General features: G+C 34.8%; 1 protein-coding gene across 1 annotated transcript in view; it reads left to right on the top strand.

Annotated features, from left to right (window-relative positions):
* Positions 1–23,048, top strand: part of RhoGEF2 (Rho guanine nucleotide exchange factor 2) — a 184,491-nt gene that overhangs the window by 24,040 nt on the left and 137,403 nt on the right. Inside the window, exons 2-6 of the mRNA XM_090117129.1 lie at positions 11,180–11,282; positions 12,191–12,334; positions 12,819–12,898; positions 20,197–20,287; positions 20,623–20,729. Coding sequence (XP_089973255.1) covers positions 11,183–11,282; positions 12,191–12,334; positions 12,819–12,898; positions 20,197–20,287; positions 20,623–20,729 — 522 coding nt within the window. The 5' untranslated portion in view covers positions 11,180–11,182. The remainder of the gene's footprint in view (positions 1–11,179; positions 11,283–12,190; positions 12,335–12,818; positions 12,899–20,196; positions 20,288–20,622; positions 20,730–23,048) is intronic.

Here is a 23,048-nt window from a genome sequence, read left to right as displayed (position 1 = left end):
CTTTAAAGCTATTTTTAAATCTTATCTTATATATAAAAATGAATCGCAAAATGTGTCGGTAAGCGCATAACTCGAGAACGGCTGAACCGATTTCGATAATTCTTTTTTTATTATATTCCTTGAAGTACGAGGATGGTTCTTATGTAGAGAAAACGTAAACATGTACCACGGGCGAAGCCGGGGTGGACCGCTAGTTGTATATAATTACGATGGTAATTCAAGGTGCGTACAAATATGCGTATGCATATAGTTATGATGTATGCGTATATTTTGCATAGAAATTATTACAATATTTGCTTTAGAGGTATAGTTATCGTGATATGTAGGAATGTGAAGTACATATTTGTTCATGCAATTTAAAATGTTTAATATTTGATAACACAACACTTTTCAAATAACTGTTTCAGTCGCTTATCAAATCTACTTGTTTTTTAACTATTATTACAATAATAATACTTATTAGAATTTCCTATTAAACAATTGTTCGTGTATTACCTACTAATGTATCCATACCTCGCGATCAGAAATGGTAAACGGTAGTGGCATAACATAATTCACAACTTATGCTATGCTTAAGCCTAAAATCTTGTTTGTTTGTCGTTTGTTTGGTTGTAAGCATGTATCTCGGGAACTACTGGACCGAGATAAAAAATATCCTATGTTGAAATTAATTAATTAATCAAGGAAGGATAAAGTTTACAATCAAACTACGACCGATAGGAGCGGTGTAGCAATGTAGATATAGTTTTGGAAAAAAAAATACATTTGGAAGCGGACAAAGTTGCGTGGGTTAACTAGTTGTCTATATTACACAGAATATCCGTTATCTCTCGTATTGCTATGCGACGTAGGAACCGCTGGCGACTGTCTGTCTGACTTTTAGTTTATATACAGTTTTATTCAGTCAGATTCATTAAGAATTCCGAAGCAGTATGTATTTTAATTTGTTTTTTTATACCTATTAATACGAAAGCATGTTTTTTAGTCGGAACTGATCTTGTTAAATTGTTTTGAAATTTGCACTTGGTAGGTTCCTATTGCCACAGGTTAGATACTACGTAAGTATAGCTGAAATAAAATTTGATAGTTTAAATGTATGGTGGCGTTCGTACGCAAAATGAACGCAGGCAAATCCGAGCGTATAACTAGTAGCAACAAAAGTTAACAGTCCCCACTCAACAATACAATGTTATGTTACAATGTACGAGTTGAGACTAACAAAGGATCACCATTGTTTTTATACCAAGTGTAGTTATTCGATCGATAAATTGAGTATGCAGCTCACACCGTTGAGTGGGAAATTAAGTAGAAAGTTTTGTAAGTAGGGAATGCTTAATGGTATTTCTTTATTCTTTGGTTGTTACATATTTTAAATAAGTACCTACTTTTATACCTGATTAAATTATAAATAAAACCGGCCAAGTAAGTCGGGCTCGTGCAACAAGGGTTCCGTACTATCATCTAGAATAGAAAATCACGTGTATTGTAATGTAATTTTAGTAGATAATTGTTGTTATGGCGGCAAGGAAATAATTATGTCATTTGTGAGAATTTCAGTATTCTAGCTGTTACGGTTTATGAGATACAGCCTGGAGACAGTCAGACAAGCAACGAAGTCTCAGTAATAGGGAACCCTTTGGGTATGGAACCCTAAAAATGTGGATTTATCAAGCGTCTAAAGTATCACTGCAAAAACGAAATGAAATAATGCGATAGTGTAACATGCAGTAATAAACGACAGCAAAATAAATAAAACATTAATTAATTAGCGGAAATCTAGAAAACTTTATCATTACAATTATTATGTTGCTGTTACATACATTATGTGCGATTCCGAGTAGTTATATAACCAGATAGCTGTTAAAAGAAACACTATAGCGGAATTAAACGGAATTAATTCAATATTTATTACTGGCTCTTTGTTGTGACGTCATTCGCGTAATACTGGGTAGAAAGTAAAGTGTTATGGATAATGGAGATCTGTGATAAATATGTTATATCGGTTTAGAAATTTGTCCTTTCATCCTAAAACTTAATATAATCAGCAAATTTTAAGGATTAAATGCTTAAAATTTATCGATGTAACAAAATTCATTCCCAGTCCTTTAGCGGATAAGGTATAAAAATTTAAAAAAGTGGGTACAGAGTGACTTATTTAAAAACGTTTATTGAAAATTTTTGAATGAGTATGAAATATAATAGTTAATCCGGTGCCCGATAAATTTTAACAAATTTTTCGCTATAAAATAAAATAAAAATGTAATAACGATGTCAATTCCAAACGGCTCTCGCAAGCTGCCATTCATGTGGTGATAATATACGCAAATATCCATGAGTGTTGTGCACACGTGACATGGACCATCAGTTGTCCAGTATCATTTTAGATTATGAATAGGGCATGCAGAACCGAGTCCGGTTCCAAGATTTTAAAACCCGGTTCCAAATCGAGCTCAGAACCGGGTAGAACCGGGTTACCCGGTTCTTTTATAATACCTCGAAAAAAATACGAAATTAAACAAAAGTAACTGTAAAAGTACCTGATGGGCCTTTTATTTTACGCGGCTTGTGTCTTATTTTACTAAATAAATAAAGAAACAATTTTTCTAGCAATTTTTCCTTTATCTGTGTTATAAGACGTTACTTTTACCAAATTTAAAGGCCCTGTGTTCATGAGAAGTACCCTGTAGGGTTTGAGTCCCATGCGAATGTCGAAATTTGCGAAAATTTTCAGCATTTACGGCTGTATCTTTTGATGCGTTGGCTTGTGAGTTTGACTTTTTCACATCATCAAGGGACCGAAGACTTGAGTACTTCCTTACTTACTCCTCTGGCGCTGAAACCCCAAAGTGGGTCTTGGCCTTTGAGACGAGAACTCTCCATCTTCCCCGGTCCTGAGCGGTCAAATATTATTGGCTCGTAGCACGCGCAGGTCCACTTCTACTCGATCGCGCCAGCGATACTTAGGTCGTCCAACCGGCGGTCGGCCCAGGGGTCGCCCCAAGTATGCCCTCTTCAATCCTCGTTCCTCACCCATTCGTTCTACATTACATTTTTTCTACATTACCGAGCCAACGGAGCCGATGTGCTTTTATTTCTCCAAGTATATTTGGCTCGGCCATTAGTTTTTCTAGTTCGGCATTTGTTCGGACTCTCCAGCTTCCATCCTCTCGTCTGGTGAGACCAAAAATCTTGCGAAGAAGCCTTCTTTCGGTGACTAAAAGCTTGCGTTCTTCATTCTGGGTCAGGGTCCAGGCTTCACACCCATACATAAGTATTAGTCTTATGACCGTTTTGTATATACGCAATTTGGTGTTTTTGCTCAGAAGCCTGGACGCGAGCACCTTATGCAAGGCTGCACCACATTTCAGGGTATTTTGGATACGGATATTAATTTCTTCCTCCCTGGAATGTGAGTCAGTTATAGTGCAACCCAGATATCTAAAACTAGCAACTCCTTTGTACGTCGTATATCCAGCCTGTAGGTCTTGGCGTTGAGCTCGTGTATCTCTATACCGCTTCGTGTGGCGATATTCCGTTTTGTTGGCATTGATTTTTAGTCCAACCTTTTCTGCTTCTTCTATCAAGATACTCGCGGCTTCGCTCACTTCATCGCGGGTTTCCTAACAATGCGAGGTCATAAGCATACCCAATCACCTTATGCCTTGACTTGAGTATTCGATATAAATTTCAGCTTGATACCAAAAACAAAAACATGACTGGATCATTATATGAAACAGTAAAATCAACAGCTTTTCAAATTCACGACAAATCTAATAAAAATATTTCAGTATGTGGCCTAATTTTTGTCATTTTCGAAGCCTAATTTTTTTTTTGGTAATACACCCGTAGGAAACTTTTAGCATCTAAGGTTAGACAACCAACCAGAGCCACGCTTGAGGCGTGGCACGAAAATTCGCGATGCACGTGAGTCTGACGTTGCCAGATAGAATAAATTTGTTAAAATAATGCAGAAAAATATAAATAATACTTTATATTTTAATATTTTATTCGGAACCGGGAGAACCGGGTTTCATACTATTCAGACCCGGTTCTCAACATCATCAAAAAACCCGGGTTTACCCGGGTTTTTCGGAACCGGGTAAACCCGGGTGCATGCCCTAATTATGAAGGAATGCTTTTATTTTGGGTATATTTTGTCATCTTGTTACGACGGAGCGGCCGCGTGATGGTCACACGCTGCCAAGTTGATGTGTGACTTAATAGATGAAGTTTGGGTGTGGAAGGTTTTAATTCAAATTTTAACGGGTTTATTTGTTTTATTTATCACTATGTTTGGTATGGCCACGGGAAGACGTCAGTCTAACAAAAACGAAAGCACTTGAATTTCTAAGCAAAACAAACACGAGAAAAACATAATATGGAAGGTTATGTCTCTTGAGAAGTGATCACTGTTTAAGGGTATTTTAAACTATAAAAGGAGGAAAAGGCGTTAATTTGTATGATAACTTAATTTAAGGCAGCGGTAAAGTTATGACTTATGAGCATCACAAGTGAGAGATTTCGGGTTCGATCAAAAAGACTGATTAAAAAGTCTAGCAGCAGGATGCAGAACTATTCATCAGTCCATCATTTGTTTTCCCGTAAATTGATTTGTAAAAGATATACATTTCGCAAAGGGAAACAGGATTTCCTTCGCTTTGGTTTACGGATTGTTAGATCTGGTAAATAAATTGATTTCTTCTAATGAGGGACCAATTAAAAGTACTTTAAAAATATGTGTTTAAATTACATTTGCAATAAAAAAGTTGAATAAAAACAACACGTACCGGCTAATTAGGCAAGCGATAGTAAAATTACGCAGCAGTTATAAAATCATAGCGCGCTGCGTGTCGAAATGTTTAACTATTCATACGTTTGTAGTTTGTGCGTCTGTCGGATGTTGCACCATCCATCGTGAGGTGGATGCTTGTTGCTTCGGGTTCTGTATGTATGGTGTTAGATGGATGTATTCAAGCAAAATGTTATCTTACAATGGTAGACATACTAAGTAAGATGTAATGTTTGGGTCTAAAACTGCTAGGTGTACCTACATTTTAAAATTTTAAATTATTAATTATGAAAGGTGTATTAATTAATAATTTATTTAACTATGCCTACTTGATATAAAACTATACAGTATTAAAGAGAGCAACTTACCTACGGAACCATCATCATGCGTAACCGACTCGCGCTTACCCATTTTGAACTTTAACGAATAATATACAGTAATATTTAATGTTTTTATAGTTCATTACGTTCAATTTCCTCTACTTTTTGTACATCTCCGATTTCACATCATTGAGAACATTTTTAAACCACGAAATAATTCAAAGATCTTGTACCTAATAACAATGTAGATGATATTGATAATAACATCAAAAGTAGCCAACTATTAATGTACTATGTAAATAGCATAAACTTCGATAAGCATAACAAAGTTGCATTGTACATAATGAACAACATAATTATAACTATTCAGGTCACTTCTAAATATGGTTAAAGTTATTTTTAGCTTACTTGAGAGTTGAGGGTGATTAATTAACAACGGAAAGAAACAGGTATATACAGGGTGTCCCAAAACTCAACGTCAAGCCAAAACGGGGTGACAGGATTGATTGTAACCATCATGAGAAAAATCTAAAAAAAAATCTATCCCATGCATTTTGAAAATTATGGGCATTTAAGAAAAACCTAAAAATTTGGTCAACCTGTAACTATTTTTCGGTTATTGTGGTTAATTTTTATTATTTTTGTTCATTTAAACCTTGGAACCGTAACCCTAAATAACATTTCTAGAATTACAGTAAAAAATAATGACACAATTGCCCCAAGTTTCCTTGAATTGAAGACTATTTGTTAAACTATGAATTTAAAATTTTCTAAATTTGTCGACTTTGACGGCCCCTCCTTTAAAAAAAATGTACTAGAGTGCCTTGGCAAGTGCCATTAAAAGTTGGCGCATTTAATCAGGATTGTAAAATAGTACAATATTTGTTAGTTTCATACAAAAAAAAATGAATAAAAAAATAAAAACCTCAAGTAACCCGATTTTTGCTAACCCATTTTACTCAATTAAAATGTTTTTTATTCGCAAAAACTCTAGGTAGGTTCTTAATTTTACGGCAAAATGATGAGAGAGATAGACAGTGGACATGTTTGCCATGAGTGAGCGAGACAGATAGTGACGCCACGCAGTGAGACGAAGATGCGTCGTTTAAACGAGTGCGAATGAAATAGATACAGACGCCATACCAAGCAAATGGCTACGCTACCAGTTTGACATCAGTTAGTACGTTTCGCTCATTCGTCTACTGCGCACCTTTCCGTATTCGCTTGTGTTGATTTAGTACTGACAACTTTGGCTTCTCTTTTTGGACTTGGATTATTGTGAATTGGACTTGTTGATTACATACCGGCAACTTTGGCTTCTTTCTTTTGGAATTGGACTTTGGTATTAGCATAATACCCTTGTTATCTACGATGCCTACTCGCTATACTTCACAAGAATATGCAAACATGCACCTCATTTATGGGGAATGCAGATGCAACGCAAGTGCCGCCGCTAGACTTTATCGTGAAAGATATCCAAATTTAGAGCGCTATCCGGATCACCGCGTGTTTGTTAATGTGCACCGTTCACTCACGGAGAGCGGCCATTTCCCGAATCAAATGCGGGCTGGAGGTAGACCTCGCATTCCTTACGAGGAAGAAGTGTTGCAAGAGGTCGCAGATGACCGAAGTATTTCAGTTCGTGGAATTGAAGAAAGAACGGGAATACCCAAAAGCACAGCACATCGTGTTTTACAAAGAGCCGAAATGCATCCGTTTCACGTACAACGAGTTCAAAGTCTTCTCCCTCGAGATTATCCTGAAAGGATTTCATTTTGTAGAACAATGCTACAGAGGCATAATGAAAATCCCCAATTCATCCAAAAAATTCTCTGGTCAGATGAATGTACATTTAAAAAAGATGGCTACATAAACTTACACAATTTTCACGAGTGGCATGTGGAGAATCCACATTTAATGCGAGAAGACAGATCCCAGTATCGCTTTAAAGTAAACCTGTGGACCGGAATTTTAAACGGCAAAATTGTTGGGCCTTTTGAGCTGCCTGAGAACTTGAATGGCACGAATTACCTACATTTTTTACGAGAAAATTTACCAACTTTGTTAGAGGACGTACCACTAGCAGATCTTCGCCACATGTGGTATCAACAAGATGGCTGCCCAGCGCATTACGCAGTGCAAGTAAAAAATTTCCTTGACCAGAAATATCCGGGAAGGTGGATTGGACGTTCAGGCACTATCTCGTGGCCAGCCCGTTCCCCAGATTTAAATCCCCTGGATTTTTTTTATTGGGGCGTTCTCAAAGAAAAAATTTATTCAAAGCCCATTGAGAGTGTAGCCGATCTGCGAGAACGAATTTCTCAAGCTGCTGAGGACATCAACACTCGAGGATATGCCCGGCAAATAAGTAGATCTTTTTTAAGAAGATGTAGGGCGTGTATTGAGGCTGATGGCAAACAATTTGAACATTTGTTGTAATAAATAATGTTATTTCCCTATCTGACTTTTATTTCAATAAACCTAAAGTAAACTAGGTCAAGATTTTTAATTATTTTTTTAATTTTACTTACTTTTGTTGACTTTGGTAAAAGTGGCGTCACTATCTGTCTCGCTCACTCATGGCAAACATGTCCACTATCCATCTCTCTCATCATTTTACCGTAAAACTAAGAACCTACCAAGAGTTTGTGCGAATAAAAAACATTTTAACTGAATAAAAAGGGTTAGCAAAAATCGGGTTACTTGAGGTTTTTATTTTTCATTCATTTTTTTTAGTATGAAACTAACAAGTATTGTACTATTTTACAATCCTGATTAAATGCGCCAACTTTTAATGGCACTTGCCAAGGCACTCTAGTACATTTTTTTTAAAGGAGGGGCCGTCAAAGTCGACAAATTTAGAAAATTTTAAATTCATAGTTTAACAAATAGTCTTCAATTCAAGGAAACTTGGGGCAATTGTGTCATTATTTTTGACTGTGATTCTAGAAATGATATTTAGGGTTACGGTTCCAAAGTTTAAATGAACAAAAATAATAAAAATTAACCACAATAACCGAAAAATAGTTACAGGTTGACCAAATTTTTAGGTTTTTCTTAAATGCCCATAATTTTCAAAATGCATGGGATAGATTTTTTTTTAGATTTTTCTCATGATGGTTACAATCAATCCTGTCGCCCCGTTTTGGCTTGACGTTGAGTTTTGGGACACCCTGTATATTTTAACGAGTAAAAGTGACGCGTCAATTTTAATGTAGTTAAATATTATGTTAAAAATTACAGCGGGTCCGGATGTGTGATAAACACACACACACGTTAGAATAATACTCGGGTAAACGACGGAAAGATGTAAAGATATTTTAATTTTTATTATTGTTTTATAATAGATGACAGCGCTGTTAGAAATTAAGAGTTGTAAACGGATTTAAATTTTAAAACATGTTTTATTTATTATGCAAATGGTAATAATTTGATAAAGTCATCGAGTAACGTTTGAGCTTCAGAAAACTGCATAAGGAAACTTACAGATATCATAATAAATAATATTATCTTCTTTTATTTTAAATTTATCGTATCGAAATATTTTTACTTAATGATATATATTACAAGGAATGCATTTATCACCACGTAAAATACTTCGTATTTAATAATACGTTTAGTTTCGAAATTTTACAATATATTCAACGTGAATTTCGTCTTTTAGTATATAAATAGGTAATGTTCTATTGTAGTGCCACCAATTATACGTAATTAGACTAAAGTGTTATTCAGAACAATATAGCTATAAAATATTATGTCCGTCGGTTTGTCACGAACTTGTGTTGATAATGTTGTAGGTACGAATTCCTTCAGTGTCGTAGGTACATAATTTATCAATATGTCGAGATGTTGAAATTATACGTGTTAATATATTTTTGCCTCGAAAATGTTTTTCATCGCATTTGACGTGTTCTATTAGTTATGTTATAATGACTTGGCGGATAATTTTAACACGAAGTTTTCAACAATGCAGGAGTTTTTCTGTGGCCTACATCCAGAGCCAGGGGGACTGAAATAGTTTACAGGCTTTAATTCAGATTTCAGTCATATTACCTTCCCAGAAACGTTTGAGATAATTTGAATTTGTTATAAAAATACTCAGGTATAATTTTTTTAAAGTTAGGATTTAAGTACGTAAAACTACCAAAAACTACTAATTTTTACCATTTTTAGACAAATTACTTCTGACTTGATAAATCAGATCAAAATCCTGTTTTGCCATTAATTTTGGTACATATTATTTTTAATAAAAATAATGATAATGTAATAACCACCTCAGTTATCTTATCCTACGCCACGTCAGTAACGCCTGTCCATTACTATTGACAAGTGATGATCCCAGTTAGGCGGTTTGGCACACGATGGTGTAGTCGGTTATAGATGGTAGACGTTTTTATGTAGATAGTTTTGTATATAGCTTTTGGTATTGCGTCTATATATGTGCTCGCACGTCAGTTGTAGGTGAAGGTGTAGGGTAGGATTTTGTTTTTGGTGTAAAATGGTCTATTTCCGTATACAGAGTCTCATCTATTTCTACGGAAAAACATCGAAATGTGTCACTAACACACCTGGAAATTTATGTATTATTGACAGGTTTTCTTTGTCAGCGGTGTTTTAATTTCGTTAAAATTAACCAAATATCGAATGGTCACTAAAATCTGCCTTTCAATTTAAATATTAAGGTAGCTGTAGCAATGACCTGAGAACATTTTAGTATTTATTTATAGTACTAGCTTCAGCCCGCAGCTTCGCCCACGTTGTATCCAGGGAAATAGCGCTATGTGCTATTCCACATTACAATTTTTTTCTGTTCCAATAATAAAACTTATAAGAAAAAATACTTTGTTGGCTCGTTCTTATCGCTAATGTTACTTAATAATGTTATTAGCATTTCTAATCTTACATACTTAATGCAAAACGAATGCATATAATTTTACAATGATATGAGATTATACATACGTTAGTGGCTTATTAAAACACTCCAATAGAAAATTTATGTTAATTTGTAAAATATTTTCATCGTAATATTTACTAGCTTAACCTAATGTCCTTTGATATGTTCTCATTGCTTTTAAAGCAACTGTTATATTAAAAAAAAGTCGTTTAAATTAATGATAATAAATGCATAATGCATAATCAGAGTTCGAACCCTTCACAGGAAGTACCTACATCTCCCTTTAGTGCAGTGGGAACGTTAATAAACCGATGATTATGTCAATCAACATAAAATAACAGAGCGGAAGTTAAATCTGCGAACCATTGCACAATCTACACCAAAAATGTATGTAATTTATAACAGTGGACCAAAACATGAACCTTTAGCCACCCCTGTTCATATTTGTACACGTAAATATCAAATTTTTGCATAGAATCATCTCTACTACAAGTAAACTTATTATCGTTATCTTTTATCGAAACATGTTTACCGTTTCACGAAAGCGGCGCGTTACATGAATGAAATAGTATTTCGACTTCAATGAAACGCATCGCTAGATCCACGAACCGTCGATATTTTATGTGCAGAACAATTTATTTTTAACTTATATGTGCCTGGCTAGATAATTAACCAAGATACAATCTTATACACACGGCGTAGAGTTGATTATTGTAAATTTAAGAAATGCGATATCATAGTTTTGTATTCGGATGTTTCCTGTTTACACGGAGCTTTAATTCGTTCGCCTTTGTAACTGTAGGTGGATGTATGGGAGGAACCGAGACCTGTTTTTTGTGGTCACTGTCAAAACTGTTGTTAAATATGGTGTCAAAGAACTCTGGATAATGGCTGCAGGAAATCTTTTCAAATGTATCAAGTTTTTTTTTTGGGATTTGGTGGAAACTTTATTTGATAGTAACGGTAATAGGTATATTATGCTTTGTGTTGATTGTCAATTTAAAAAAAAAACAAAGTTATTGTTAAAATTTTACACAAAAAAAAAGAAAATTTAACAATTTCTGAACATAACACTAACACAGTTAAATAGCAGACAACCAGCACAGCTCAGCAATTCATTATTTGTCCTATGTCCTAATAATACAGAAAATGTAACAGTATTATGTCTGTTTGCAGGTGATGCTGGGCGGGGCGGTGGGAGCGGGCTCGCCGACCGGCGACGATCTGCTCACCGTCACCGTAGCGCGCGACGAGCACGGGTATGGGATGAAGGTGTCAGGTAAATATTGTTTATTATACATATAAATAAAAATGAATGTGTGTAAGCGCACAACTCATGAAGAATGGATCGATCTATTCCGCTAATTTATTTTGTGTGTTCCTCAGGGAAGGTTTTAATAATGGACAAATGTTTGAAAAACAAGAGAATACGAACCGGGTGGAGACGGGACTAATAACTTGTTATAATACTTAATACTTAATATGGATCCATCCATAATATTTCGCCCTAATAGTCCAGTTTTTTAAGTACAGAAAGTACTTTCTCCTTCTTAGCAACAGAACATCGGACGTTTTTGTTGTACATATTTCTATAGTGCAGTCATAGGCAGGCAGTGATTTGTGAATCGCACGAATCTAAGCGAAAATAATTTAATAACCAATTATTTTCAAGTTATTTCGAATACTTATCAATGAATAGTCAGATCAATACTACATTATAATTACATTACAACTGATAGATTCATTAGCTACATGTGCTTCTAGACAATGAGCCGTGTTTGTAGTATTTTTGTAGTTTCTAGTCGCAGTATATGAAAAAAAAAACCCACACGTATATGAGTTTCATTGACTCACTTTTGTAGAGGTCACTCGAGTATGGGTTGGTTGATTGATAATCAAATCTGATAACGAACTGTTGCAATCTATTGTTTAACTTACTTTACAATTAATTTTGCTCAAGGTACTATTTACGTACCTTACTAAACTCAATCTTGATTATCCAGTTCAAGTATTAACTACTGAATCGGTAGTAAGTTTTTGTACAAAAGATCGGGAAATATTCTAGTTGCAGGAAATCTCTTCTGTAATATACGCTGCACCCTTTTAGCATTTTAAAGTCTTTATTTTAATGCCAATTTATAAACTATATGTTCACGTATAATGTATGTATGTCTATATGCACGTCAGGTGATAACCCAGTGTACGTGCAGTCGGTGAAAGAGCACGGCGCCGCGTGGCGCGCCGGCCTGCGCGCAGGGGACCGCATCTTGCGTGTCGACTCGATACCGGTGCACCATCACACGCACCAGCAGGTCGTGCATATGATACGAGGTGAGGTATACACTAGAGGGATGAGGTGATAGGTTACAGATAGTGAAGACATATGTTAAGGGACGTTTGGATGTTGGGATGTAAGGGAGGAAATAGAAACCAGAAGAATCAGTTTGTCTGATTGTGTGCTTGTACAAGCTATACGCAAAAAAATACTGCGCAAATGCTAATCCCATTCATTTTGAGACATAAGATGAGATTAGCAAATATTTTTGTCAATGCATTCGATAATGTTGTTTTAGTCTTATGGACCAGTATATTATGATTTATGATGTAAACTAGGCGAAAGCGAATTCATGTCCTTAAGTTTAATGTAATTTATATAAAAAAATACGTTTTATATTCCAACATAAATTTTAAATCTATTTTTTTTTTCATATTTATAAAAAAGGTTCTAGGTCCAATATAAATCCATACCTATATAAATGGTAATCATAATTATGTCGCCAACAAATTAAATAACATTAATTGTTTCAAATTCCAGCCAATCCAACGACAGTGTTGACAGTACAACAGAACAGTTCCAGACACAAAACACCTATCACAGCACCAGTACCTGTTAATGTGAGTATTTTAAGAAATGTAATTAAATTGTTTAAGAAAGTAATTAGTGTAATGCGATCCAACTAAGAATAGGATCGCTAATGAATTTAATGCATCAAATGTCACTAGAAAAATACGATTTGGTTATGTGGGCTACTCACATACCTACAGCGGGGGCAATTTTGGAATTGCAACCTTAATTTGCTCCTTAATTGTAATGTGTATACTGGATAGGCAAGCAGGGGCAATTTTTAGAACAGCTGCAATTGCACTGACGTATAACGCCGTGCAACCGATATTGTCCCTGCGGCAGGTAGGTTCCGGACCTATGTGAAGTTGGCAACTAACTGAATAAAAATGAGTGTTTCTCAATTCTATTCGATTGTACTAGGTTTGTACCGGATTGTACCGCTATTTATTTCGTTTGTACCCCAAAGGGGTGGGGAGAAACATAGGGTCGTAGTTATATGGCAACTAACTGAATAAAAATGAGTGTTTCTCAATTCTATTCGATTGTACTAGGTTTGTACCGGATTGTACCGCTTTTTATTTCGTTTGTACCCCAAAGAGGTGGGGAGAAACATAGGGTCGTAGTTATATAGTTCGCTGCTAACTGAATAAAAATGAGTGTTTCTCAATTCTATTCGATTGTACTAGGTTTGTACCGGATTGTACCGCTATTTATTTCGTTTGTACCCCAAAGGGGTGGGGAGAAACATAGGGTCGTAGTTATATGGCAACTAACTGAATAAAAATGAGTGTTTCTCAATTCTATTCGATTGTACTAGGTTTGTACCGGATTGTACCGCTTTTTATTTCGTTTGTACCCCAAAGAGGTGGGGAGAAACATAGGGTCGTAGTTATATAGTTCGCTGCTAACTGAATAAAAATGAGTGTTTCTCAATTCTATTCGATTGTACTAGGTTTGTACCGGATTGTACCGCTATTTATTTCGTTTGTACCCCAAAGGGGTGGGGAGAAACATAGGGTCGTAGTTATATGGCAACTAACTGAATAAAAATGAGTGTTTCTCAATTCTATTCGATTGTACTAGGTTTGTACCGGATTGTACCGCTATTTATTTCGTTTGTACCCCAAAGGGGTGGGGAGAAACATAGGGTCGTAGTTATATGGCAACTAACTGAATAAAAATGAGTGTTTCTCAATTCTATTCGATTGTACTAGGTTTGTACCGGATTGTACCGCTTTTTATTTCGTTTGTACCCCAAAGAGGTGGGGAGAAACATAGGGTCGTAGTTATATAGTTCGCTGCTAACTGAATAAAAATGAGTGTTTCTCAATTCTATTCGATTGTACTAGGTTTGTACCAGAACGTACCGCTTTTTATTTCGTTTGTACCCCAAAGAGGTGGGGAGAAACATAGGGTCGTAGTTATATAGTTCGCTGCTAACTGAATAAAAATGAGTGTTTCTCAATTCTATTCCATTGTACTAGGTTTGTACCAGAACGTACCGCTTTTTATTTCGTTTGTACCCCAAAGAGGTGGGGAGAAACATAGGGTCGTAGTTATATAGTTCGCTGCTAACTGAATAAAAATGAGTGTTTCTCAATTCTATTCGATTGTACTAGGTTTGTACCGGATTGTACCGCTTTTTATTTCGTTTGTACCCCAAAGAGGTGGGGAGAAACATAGGGTCGTAGTTATATAGTTCGCTGCTAACTGAATAAAAATGAGTGTTTCTCAATTCTATTCGATTGTACTAGGTTTGTACCAGAACGTACCGCTTTTTATTTCGTTTGTACCCCAAAGAGGTGGGGAGAAACATAGGGTCGTAGTTATATGGCAACTAACTGAATAAAAATGAGTGTTTCTCAATTCTATTCGATTGTACTAGGTTTGTACCAGAACGTACCTTCTTCACTGATGAAGATGCAGCTTTCTAATGGTGAAAGAATTTTTGAAATCGGTCCAGTAGTTTATGCGTGAAAACCATACATACATACATACATACTTACATAATTACAAACTTTTCCTCTTTATAATATTAGTATAGATAGTATAGATAGGTACTTACATATTCTATTATGGCGCGCACAAACTGTTCCGTTTACGGATTAATCTACATTGAAATCCCAGAAGGAAACAATATTTCAGAAAGATTGTATTAATTGTATCTGTTGAATTAAAATCAAAGCTATATATATGTTGTCCTCATTATTTTCTCATCAGATTGTACATCCCAATGCGAATGCATTACTTAGTTAAACTTACTTAGTTAGCAGCGAACTATATAACTACGATTCTATGTTTCCCCCCACCTCTTTGGGGTACAAACGAAATAAAAAGCGGTACATTCCGGTACAAACCTAGTACAATCGAATAGAATTGAGAAACATTCATTTTTATTCAGTTTAACTACGACCCTATGTTTCTCCCCACCTCTTTGGGGTACAAACGAAATAAAAAGCGGTACGTTCTGGTACAAACCTAGTACAATCGAATAGAATTGAGAAACACTCATTTTTATTCAGTTAGCAGCGAACTATATAACTACGACCCTATGTTTCTCCCCACCTCTTTGGGGTACAAACGAAATAAAAAGCGGTACGTTCTGGTACAAACCTAGTACAATCGAATAGAATTGAGAAACACTCATTTTTATTCAGTTAGCAGCGAACTATATAACTACGACCCTATGTTTCTCCCCACCTCTTTGGGGTACAAACGAAATAAAAAGCGGTACAATCCGGTACAAACCTAGTACAATCGAATAGAATTGAGAAACACTCATTTTTATTCAGTTAGTTGCCATATAACTACGACCCTATGTTTCTCCCCACCCCTTTGGGGTACAAACGAAATAAATAGCGGTACAATCCGGTACAAACCTAGTACAATCGAATAGAATTGAGAAACACTCATTTTTATTCAGTTAGCAGCGAACTATATAACTACGACCCTATGTTTCTCCCCACCTCTTTGGGGTACAAACGAAATAAAAAGCGGTACAATCCGGTACAAACCTAGTACAATCGAATAGAATTGAGAAACACTCATTTTTATTCAGTTAGTTGCCATATAACTACGACCCTATGTTTCTCCCCACCCCTTTGGGGTACAAACGAAATAAATAGCGGTACAATCCGGTACAAACCTAGTACAATCGAATAGAATTGAGAAACACTCATTTTTATTCAGTTAGTTGCCAACTTCACATAGGTAGGTTCCGGCTTTAGAAATCCATTTTGCATGTCTATAACGGTTTTTTTTACTTTGCCTGAATCCTATACTATTGGATACTATACTATAATATTTATGTCACGTCTAAAAATGTATGACTCATTTTTATCTGAATTAGAAATTGAGGTCATTATCACTGTTAATGTTGTTATTGTTTCATCATTATAATTAAACAGATTTGTAATAGAGGCGCTTAAAATCACAGCAACAAGGCTTTTATTTTTGTCTACTAGTTCATTTACTTTACTTTGATATAGACACATACAAAATATCGTTTCAATGATTATAAATGAGAATCGCAAAACAACGGTATCTAGACATATTTCAGTATTTATGGATATTTGTGAATTTTAATTTATTTTAGTTGTTCTTTTAAAACCCTTTTCCATTAACAAAATAACCTTCCACATTATATGAGGAAAAATTAATCACATAAATAACGTTATTCAAACACATTCGAACGCAATGCAATATGCCAACAGGTGGAAACAGATAATTATTAATACAGGTGTAATTTGTGAAGGTCGTATGACATCAAGTGGTGTGTAAATCTAAATTGTACCTACATTCGTAAACTTATTCGTAGTTCGATAGATGATTGGTCAATAGACCTTGGTGTATTTGACAAATGCACTTTTAAAGTGCGCGTGCGACCTCAATATTATGTGATTCGTCATTATTTTCTAGTTTTGATTGATTGTTTGTTTTGGTGTGATGTAATGGGTGGATTTTGACCTTTTATTTCATATAGCTTGTATAGGATTAACTGCTATTCATTAAATATAATAGAATAACTAGCCAGTGACTTTTTATCCCATAGCAGTTACTCGCGTGATTGCTATTTCTAATACATTATTTCAATATTTGACACCTATTCACTTTTCTTTTTAGGCAGTTATGCAATTAGATTACTTTAACGTTTTGAGGTACAAATATGTACGAACAATATAAATAAACATTTGCATTTTCGTCTTTTATTATCATGTAACGATAATTTTAGTATTAAAATAATATATTGCACGCCTCATAAGCGAAGCGTTGAGGTGGGTACTACTGTCACTTCGCGCAAAACATCTGATTTTTCAAACTTAAAATGTCTTTATGTATCATACATTGCACTTGTAAGATAATACATACACACACATATTAAGAAAAACCACTATTTTTAACGTTCATGATATTTTTGATGTCATTTTTGTTATTTAAACTAGTTAAAAAACAGTTTAAAAAAGTTCTGTCTTGGACGTCCGTGTGTCTGTATGTGCGGATCCTTTTTCTTGTTAACACGATAGCGACCGAAATACTTTACTAATCGAGTCTTTTTTTTTCTCTTACGCTTGAGTATGCTCAGGAATAGAACCCTTTCATTTTTCAGGGTCTGATTCGATGTGGTTTAATTGTTATTAAATAAACAAAAATAATAATTAATAAATATTTATTAAAAAAAAATTATGAGGCGTGCACTTTTGGATTTTCCAAATTATTTAAAATTCTTGTAAAGAAGGTTTTATAGCAAGATGATAATGATCGGCATGATTATATTAGATGCACTTTTACCATCTTTAGACATAAATAACAGACATTTGACTGACCGGTTGGCTTAGTTGGTAGTGATCCTGCCTTCCAAGCCAGAGGTCGTGGGTTCGATTCCCACCCGGGGCAAATATTTGTGTGATGAACATAGATGTTTGCTATGTGTCTGGGTGTTAATTATCTATATGTAAGTATTTATTTAAAATTATATACTTATGTACTTATGTTTATCAGCCAAGTTTATATTACCAAACACAATTACAAAATAGTGAGAAAGATTTAAAAAAAACATGGAACATTATAAAAGACGTATGTAATATGAAAGTAAACAATGATTTACCCACGGAGCTGCTCACGATTGGTAGTAACACAAAGGAGTCCTTAAACAAGATTAATAAATTTTTCACAACCATAGGTGGGAACTTGGCTAGGGAGATATTAGATAAATTACACAAGACGGAAGATGAACTCGCCAATCAAATAAAACATTCAAACCCAAATAACCATTCTATGTCCTTCATACCAACTGATGTATATGAAATTAACAAAATAATAAATGATTTGAAGACTTCTAGCGCACCTGGCCTCGATGGTATATCTTGTAGATTTATAAAGCTAGCAAAAGAATATCTTATTGGTCCAATTGAATATGTATGTAACTTAAGTTTAGAACAAGGTATCTTTCCAGACATCTTTAAAAAAGCTATCGTGTCTCCAATTTATAAAACAGATGATAAACAAGATGTCTCCAACTACAGACCAATAGCTTTACTTTCAACACTGTCAAAGATTCTTGAAAAAATTATCAATAGCCGACTAATCAATTACCTAGAAAAAAACAATTTAATTACTGCTTCTCAATATGGATTCCGGAAAGGAAAATCAACAGAAGAAGCCATACAGAGATTAACAACGTTAATTTATCAATATCTCGATAGAGGGGACAAGGTTGTTGGCGTGTTTCTTGATATAAAAAAAGCTTTTGATACAGTTTCGATTCCGATTCTATTATCGAAGTTGGAAAGCTTAGGAATTCGTGGTCATGTGCAAAATTGGTTCAGAAGTTATCTGTCTTGTAGAGAGCAGTATGTGAGAGTAAAACATGATATGAGTGATGCCTCGTCGTGTAGTTTTGGTATTCCTCAAGGCAGTACGTTAGGACCTACTCTGTTCTTAACCTATATTAATAGCCTCCCTGACCAAATTGCTACTGACACTGATATCCAAATGTTTGCTGACGACACGGTCTTGTTATTTCACGGTCACAGTTGGGAACAAGCTCACAGTAAAGCAGAGAGAGGATTGAAAAATGTCACAAGCTGGCTTGAGGATAATTTACTCACATTAAATATTTCTAAAACGAAATATCTTTGTTTTTCAAAGACAGCCACCTACGGTCCATCCACAAGTTTAACCATCAGGCTACACTCTTTTCCATGTAATAGAGGGCAACTAAGTCAATGTAATTGTGCGACACTAACTAGGGCTACATCTATAAGATACTTGGGTATACTAGTCGATGACAAATTGAGTTGGAAAGACCATATCACTCATGTTTGTAATCGCGTTAGAAAGCTAGTTTATATATTTAAGCATCTAAGATCAGTTGCTAACAAAAAACTGCTTATCCAAGTGTACAAAGCACTGTGTGAGAGCATAATAAATTATTGTGTGACGTCATGGGGTGGGGCTCCTAAAACTATAATGTCCGAACTTGAGCGTGCCCAGCGGGCAGTGTTAAAAGTACTCATGCACCTACCATACAGGCACTCCACGGCAGATGTTTACGCGAAATCAGGAGTTCTTTCAGTTCGCAAGATTTACATATTAAAAGCTCTGTTGAGATACCACCGTTTTACAGCCCACACGCTGCCTCGAACATGGAAGAGAAAATTAAGGTGCCCTATACCCACCACCAAGACTCATTTTGCTAAACGGCAACTAAATTGCATTGCTCCACGGTTATATAACAGTATCCCGACTAATGACATCAACAAAATTATAAATTTACCTACCAATCGTTTTAAAAAATACATTGTCAATTGGCTCCAAAATCTTGATTATATACAGACTGAAAATCTTTTCATTACTATTAAATAAATGCTTGCAACAAAATCAATCACTCATGCACACTCACGCAAACATAGGTACACACAAGCACACACACACACTCACACTCACACACACACACACACACACACACACACACACACAATGTCCATCGGCCCAAATCATATTCTTTTATTTTCTTAATCATTTACTTTGTATTCTTTCATCATTAGTCACTAAAATTTATTTTGTTAACTTGCCAAATATAATGTAATATGGAATTTGTAAGGGAAGGCACTGCCTTCTGAGATACAGGTAATTACCTAGTTCAGAAGGCAGAGCAATATTGTAATGTTATATTTGAAGTTGCTAATAAATTTTATTTTATTTTTTTTTTATTTTTTTTTATGTTTATCTGGTTTCCATAACACAAGCGAAAGCTTAGTATGGGATCAGATCGTTCCGTGTGCGAAAAATTGTCCTAAATATTTATTTATTTAAAAAATATACTTACCGTAAAATAACTATATTACAGCCGGAGAAACAGCGCCAGTTGGAAGTGTCGAAAGTGCACACGGTGCGGCTGATGCTGGAGCAAGAACAGAAGTACATAAGGGATCTCAAAAGTGAGTCTTATTTCATACGCTATAAGGTATAATTTTGCACAATAACAAATGTACTGTAGACCGAATACTTAACGTAGATTTGTGATAAGCATAATTTTTGTTATTTTTGTGTCATTTGAAAACCCGATTGTGCGGTGCTTGAATCGTTAAAATATATAATTTTATGTAAAATAGTTAATCAAATATCTCCTAGAGAAAATACGTTACTTAAACCTGCGAGATAAAAGTTTTTATATTCATTATTTCTCCACCAAGGACGGATACATTTTGTAAAGTTATAAATAATGAGTAAAATGTTTATCTTTGAACTAATTTATACACTTCTTTACTTACAGATTCACTGCTAAAAGTGCCTGATGTGAGGAAACAAGCGCTACTTGAATCAGCCGAACAACGATGTTCAATATTACAACACGAGATAGACACGATCATGGCGGGACAGGTGAGCGAGACGCACATATCGCTAACGTAACCAGTGCGAGAGAGATGGAATTACAGGGCATAGCGCGCCGGTGGGAATAACTGCGTGCAAAAGTGTCGGAGTACCAAACTTTTTGAAGTGAAACTTTTTTAGGCGCGTTGAGTATGAATTTCAAGGTCGCGTCATGGCAATACCGTCACGTCATGGTATAAGGCGATGATTTTGTTATCTTTGAATCTTGCCAAATAAGTTTCACTTCTGACACGTGTGCTCGGCACACACGCTCTTTTTTGTAATTCTATCTCTTTCGATTTATTTTAAACACACAGCTAGACGCAATAGTTAGTGAATTACTATTTAGGAAATAATACAATTATACTAAATGCAATTAATTAGTTCAACTCATTACACTCTGCAATTGTTTTATTTGCAGCTAAGTAATTTTGACTCATTGTAATTTTTTATGTCATTGTGACGCTTGAAGCTTTAAAGTATACGATTTATATAATTTAAATGTTATAATAGAATTGTGTTGCTTATACTTTTATAAATTGTTTTCAATTTGAAAAAAAAAATTGTAAGTGTTACCTCTTTAGGCGCGTTGATAGTAAAATTTCAAGGTAGCATCATGGCAATACCGTCACGTCATGGAGTTAGGAAACGATTTTGGTATGTTGCCAAAGAAGTTTCACTTCTGACACGTGTGCTCAGTACACATGCTCTTTTTTAATAATAGCAATGTTTAAGTTTTATATGATTTTGTATACTTTAAGCTTCAAACATAGAGGCGAAAGTTTTAACTTGTGATAACATTGATAACACGGGAACGGGGTCAATAACCTCGCGTCTGTTTACATGTCTGCTTCTATGCATGCTTGTTTATTATTTGTGTATGTCCGTCTGTTTTATAGGAGTTTTTTTGCGATTATATTTTGCTAATTTCTAGGTAACTACAGATATCTCTGTGTTCGAATTTAGTTAATTTTAGATAAAGTTATTTAAATAGTATTTTGTAAAAATGGATACGAAATAAACAATTTTTTTATTATTTTAGTAACTTATACATTCTGTTATTTTTTTCAAACTAATTGTAAAACGGTATTGATTCTTAGAGCGTATACGCACTATGCGGGTAGCCGCATTGCGGGTAGCCGTCCGGCTGACCGCAAGCACAATTATGTACGTAATATTCATTTCTATGCGCACTGTGCGGTCTGCGGTAGCCGCATCGCAGTGCGCCTAGAAATGAATATTACGTAAAAAATTGTGCTTGCGGTCAGCCGGACGGCTACCCGCAATGCGGCTACCCGCATAGTGCGTCTACGCTCTTAGTGAAAATGAAAGAAGGCACGATTATAATAATATAGTTTATTAAAATTATTAGTAAGTAAGCTTAGAGATAATAGGAGTACACATACGGATATATCTTGTAACTTTTACAAATAACATCAACATTATAATTAAGATAGTAGTGTAGTAAATACATTAGTTAATTTTAATAATGACGTTTAGTTAAAATCTGTTTAAAATCTTTGATTGTATAAAGTTTAATTATTTCAAAGCTGCTCATTAATTGTTTTTAAAATTGTTTTTCTAAGACCAAGAATTCTAATTGTTTAAATTAAAATTAATAATATTGTAATAATATACACGTGTTATAGATTTATATTTTTATATTGTTTGGCTTTTAAACATATACAAATAAGGAACAAAATGCTTCGAATCAGACATGTTTACTTAATATTATTATTGTACTCTCGCCTCGTAACATTCATTTTGGTGTTGGTTGTAATATCACAGGTTTATTTTGTTTTGTCTGCTTTTTCGTGAGGATTTGAATGTTTTGACATAAATAATAATTATTTTAATTGTTGCTCTTTAGGCAAAGACGGAAATATGATAAAAATGTCTCAATCATTTTATTAATATTTGATCGAGTTAAGATCAATGGAGTGATTTAAAGAACGTGATAATATACATTCACACAATTATACACACTCAAAAAAATAGTTCATGCATGCATTATCAAATCAAATTAAGATAAATCGAGAAATATAATTCCTATGCGAATGAGATGGTATCACTGTTTAGCCACCTATCTTCAGACACAAAAATCACAACATTAAATTGCTCTGATGCGTCGTAAAAAACGAAAAACCAACATTTTCGCAATTATAATATTTTACAATGATGTTTATCTTGTGCATGCAATATCCATAATCCATACTAATATTATAAATGCGAAAGTAACTCTGTCTGTCTGTCTCTTACTCAATCACGCCTAAACTACTGAACCAATTTTCATGAAATTTGGTATGGAGATATTTTGATACCCGAGAA

Source organism: Colias eurytheme, chromosome 27 (assembly GCF_061535395.1).
Source record: "Colias eurytheme isolate Ceu_HAF_F1 chromosome 27, ilColEury1 Martin Lab GWU primary, whole genome shotgun sequence".
Taxonomy (NCBI): Eukaryota; Metazoa; Arthropoda; class Insecta; order Lepidoptera; family Pieridae; genus Colias; species Colias eurytheme.
Note: the sequence above shows the minus strand (reverse complement) of the source record. Positions and strands in the feature narration are given on the sequence as shown.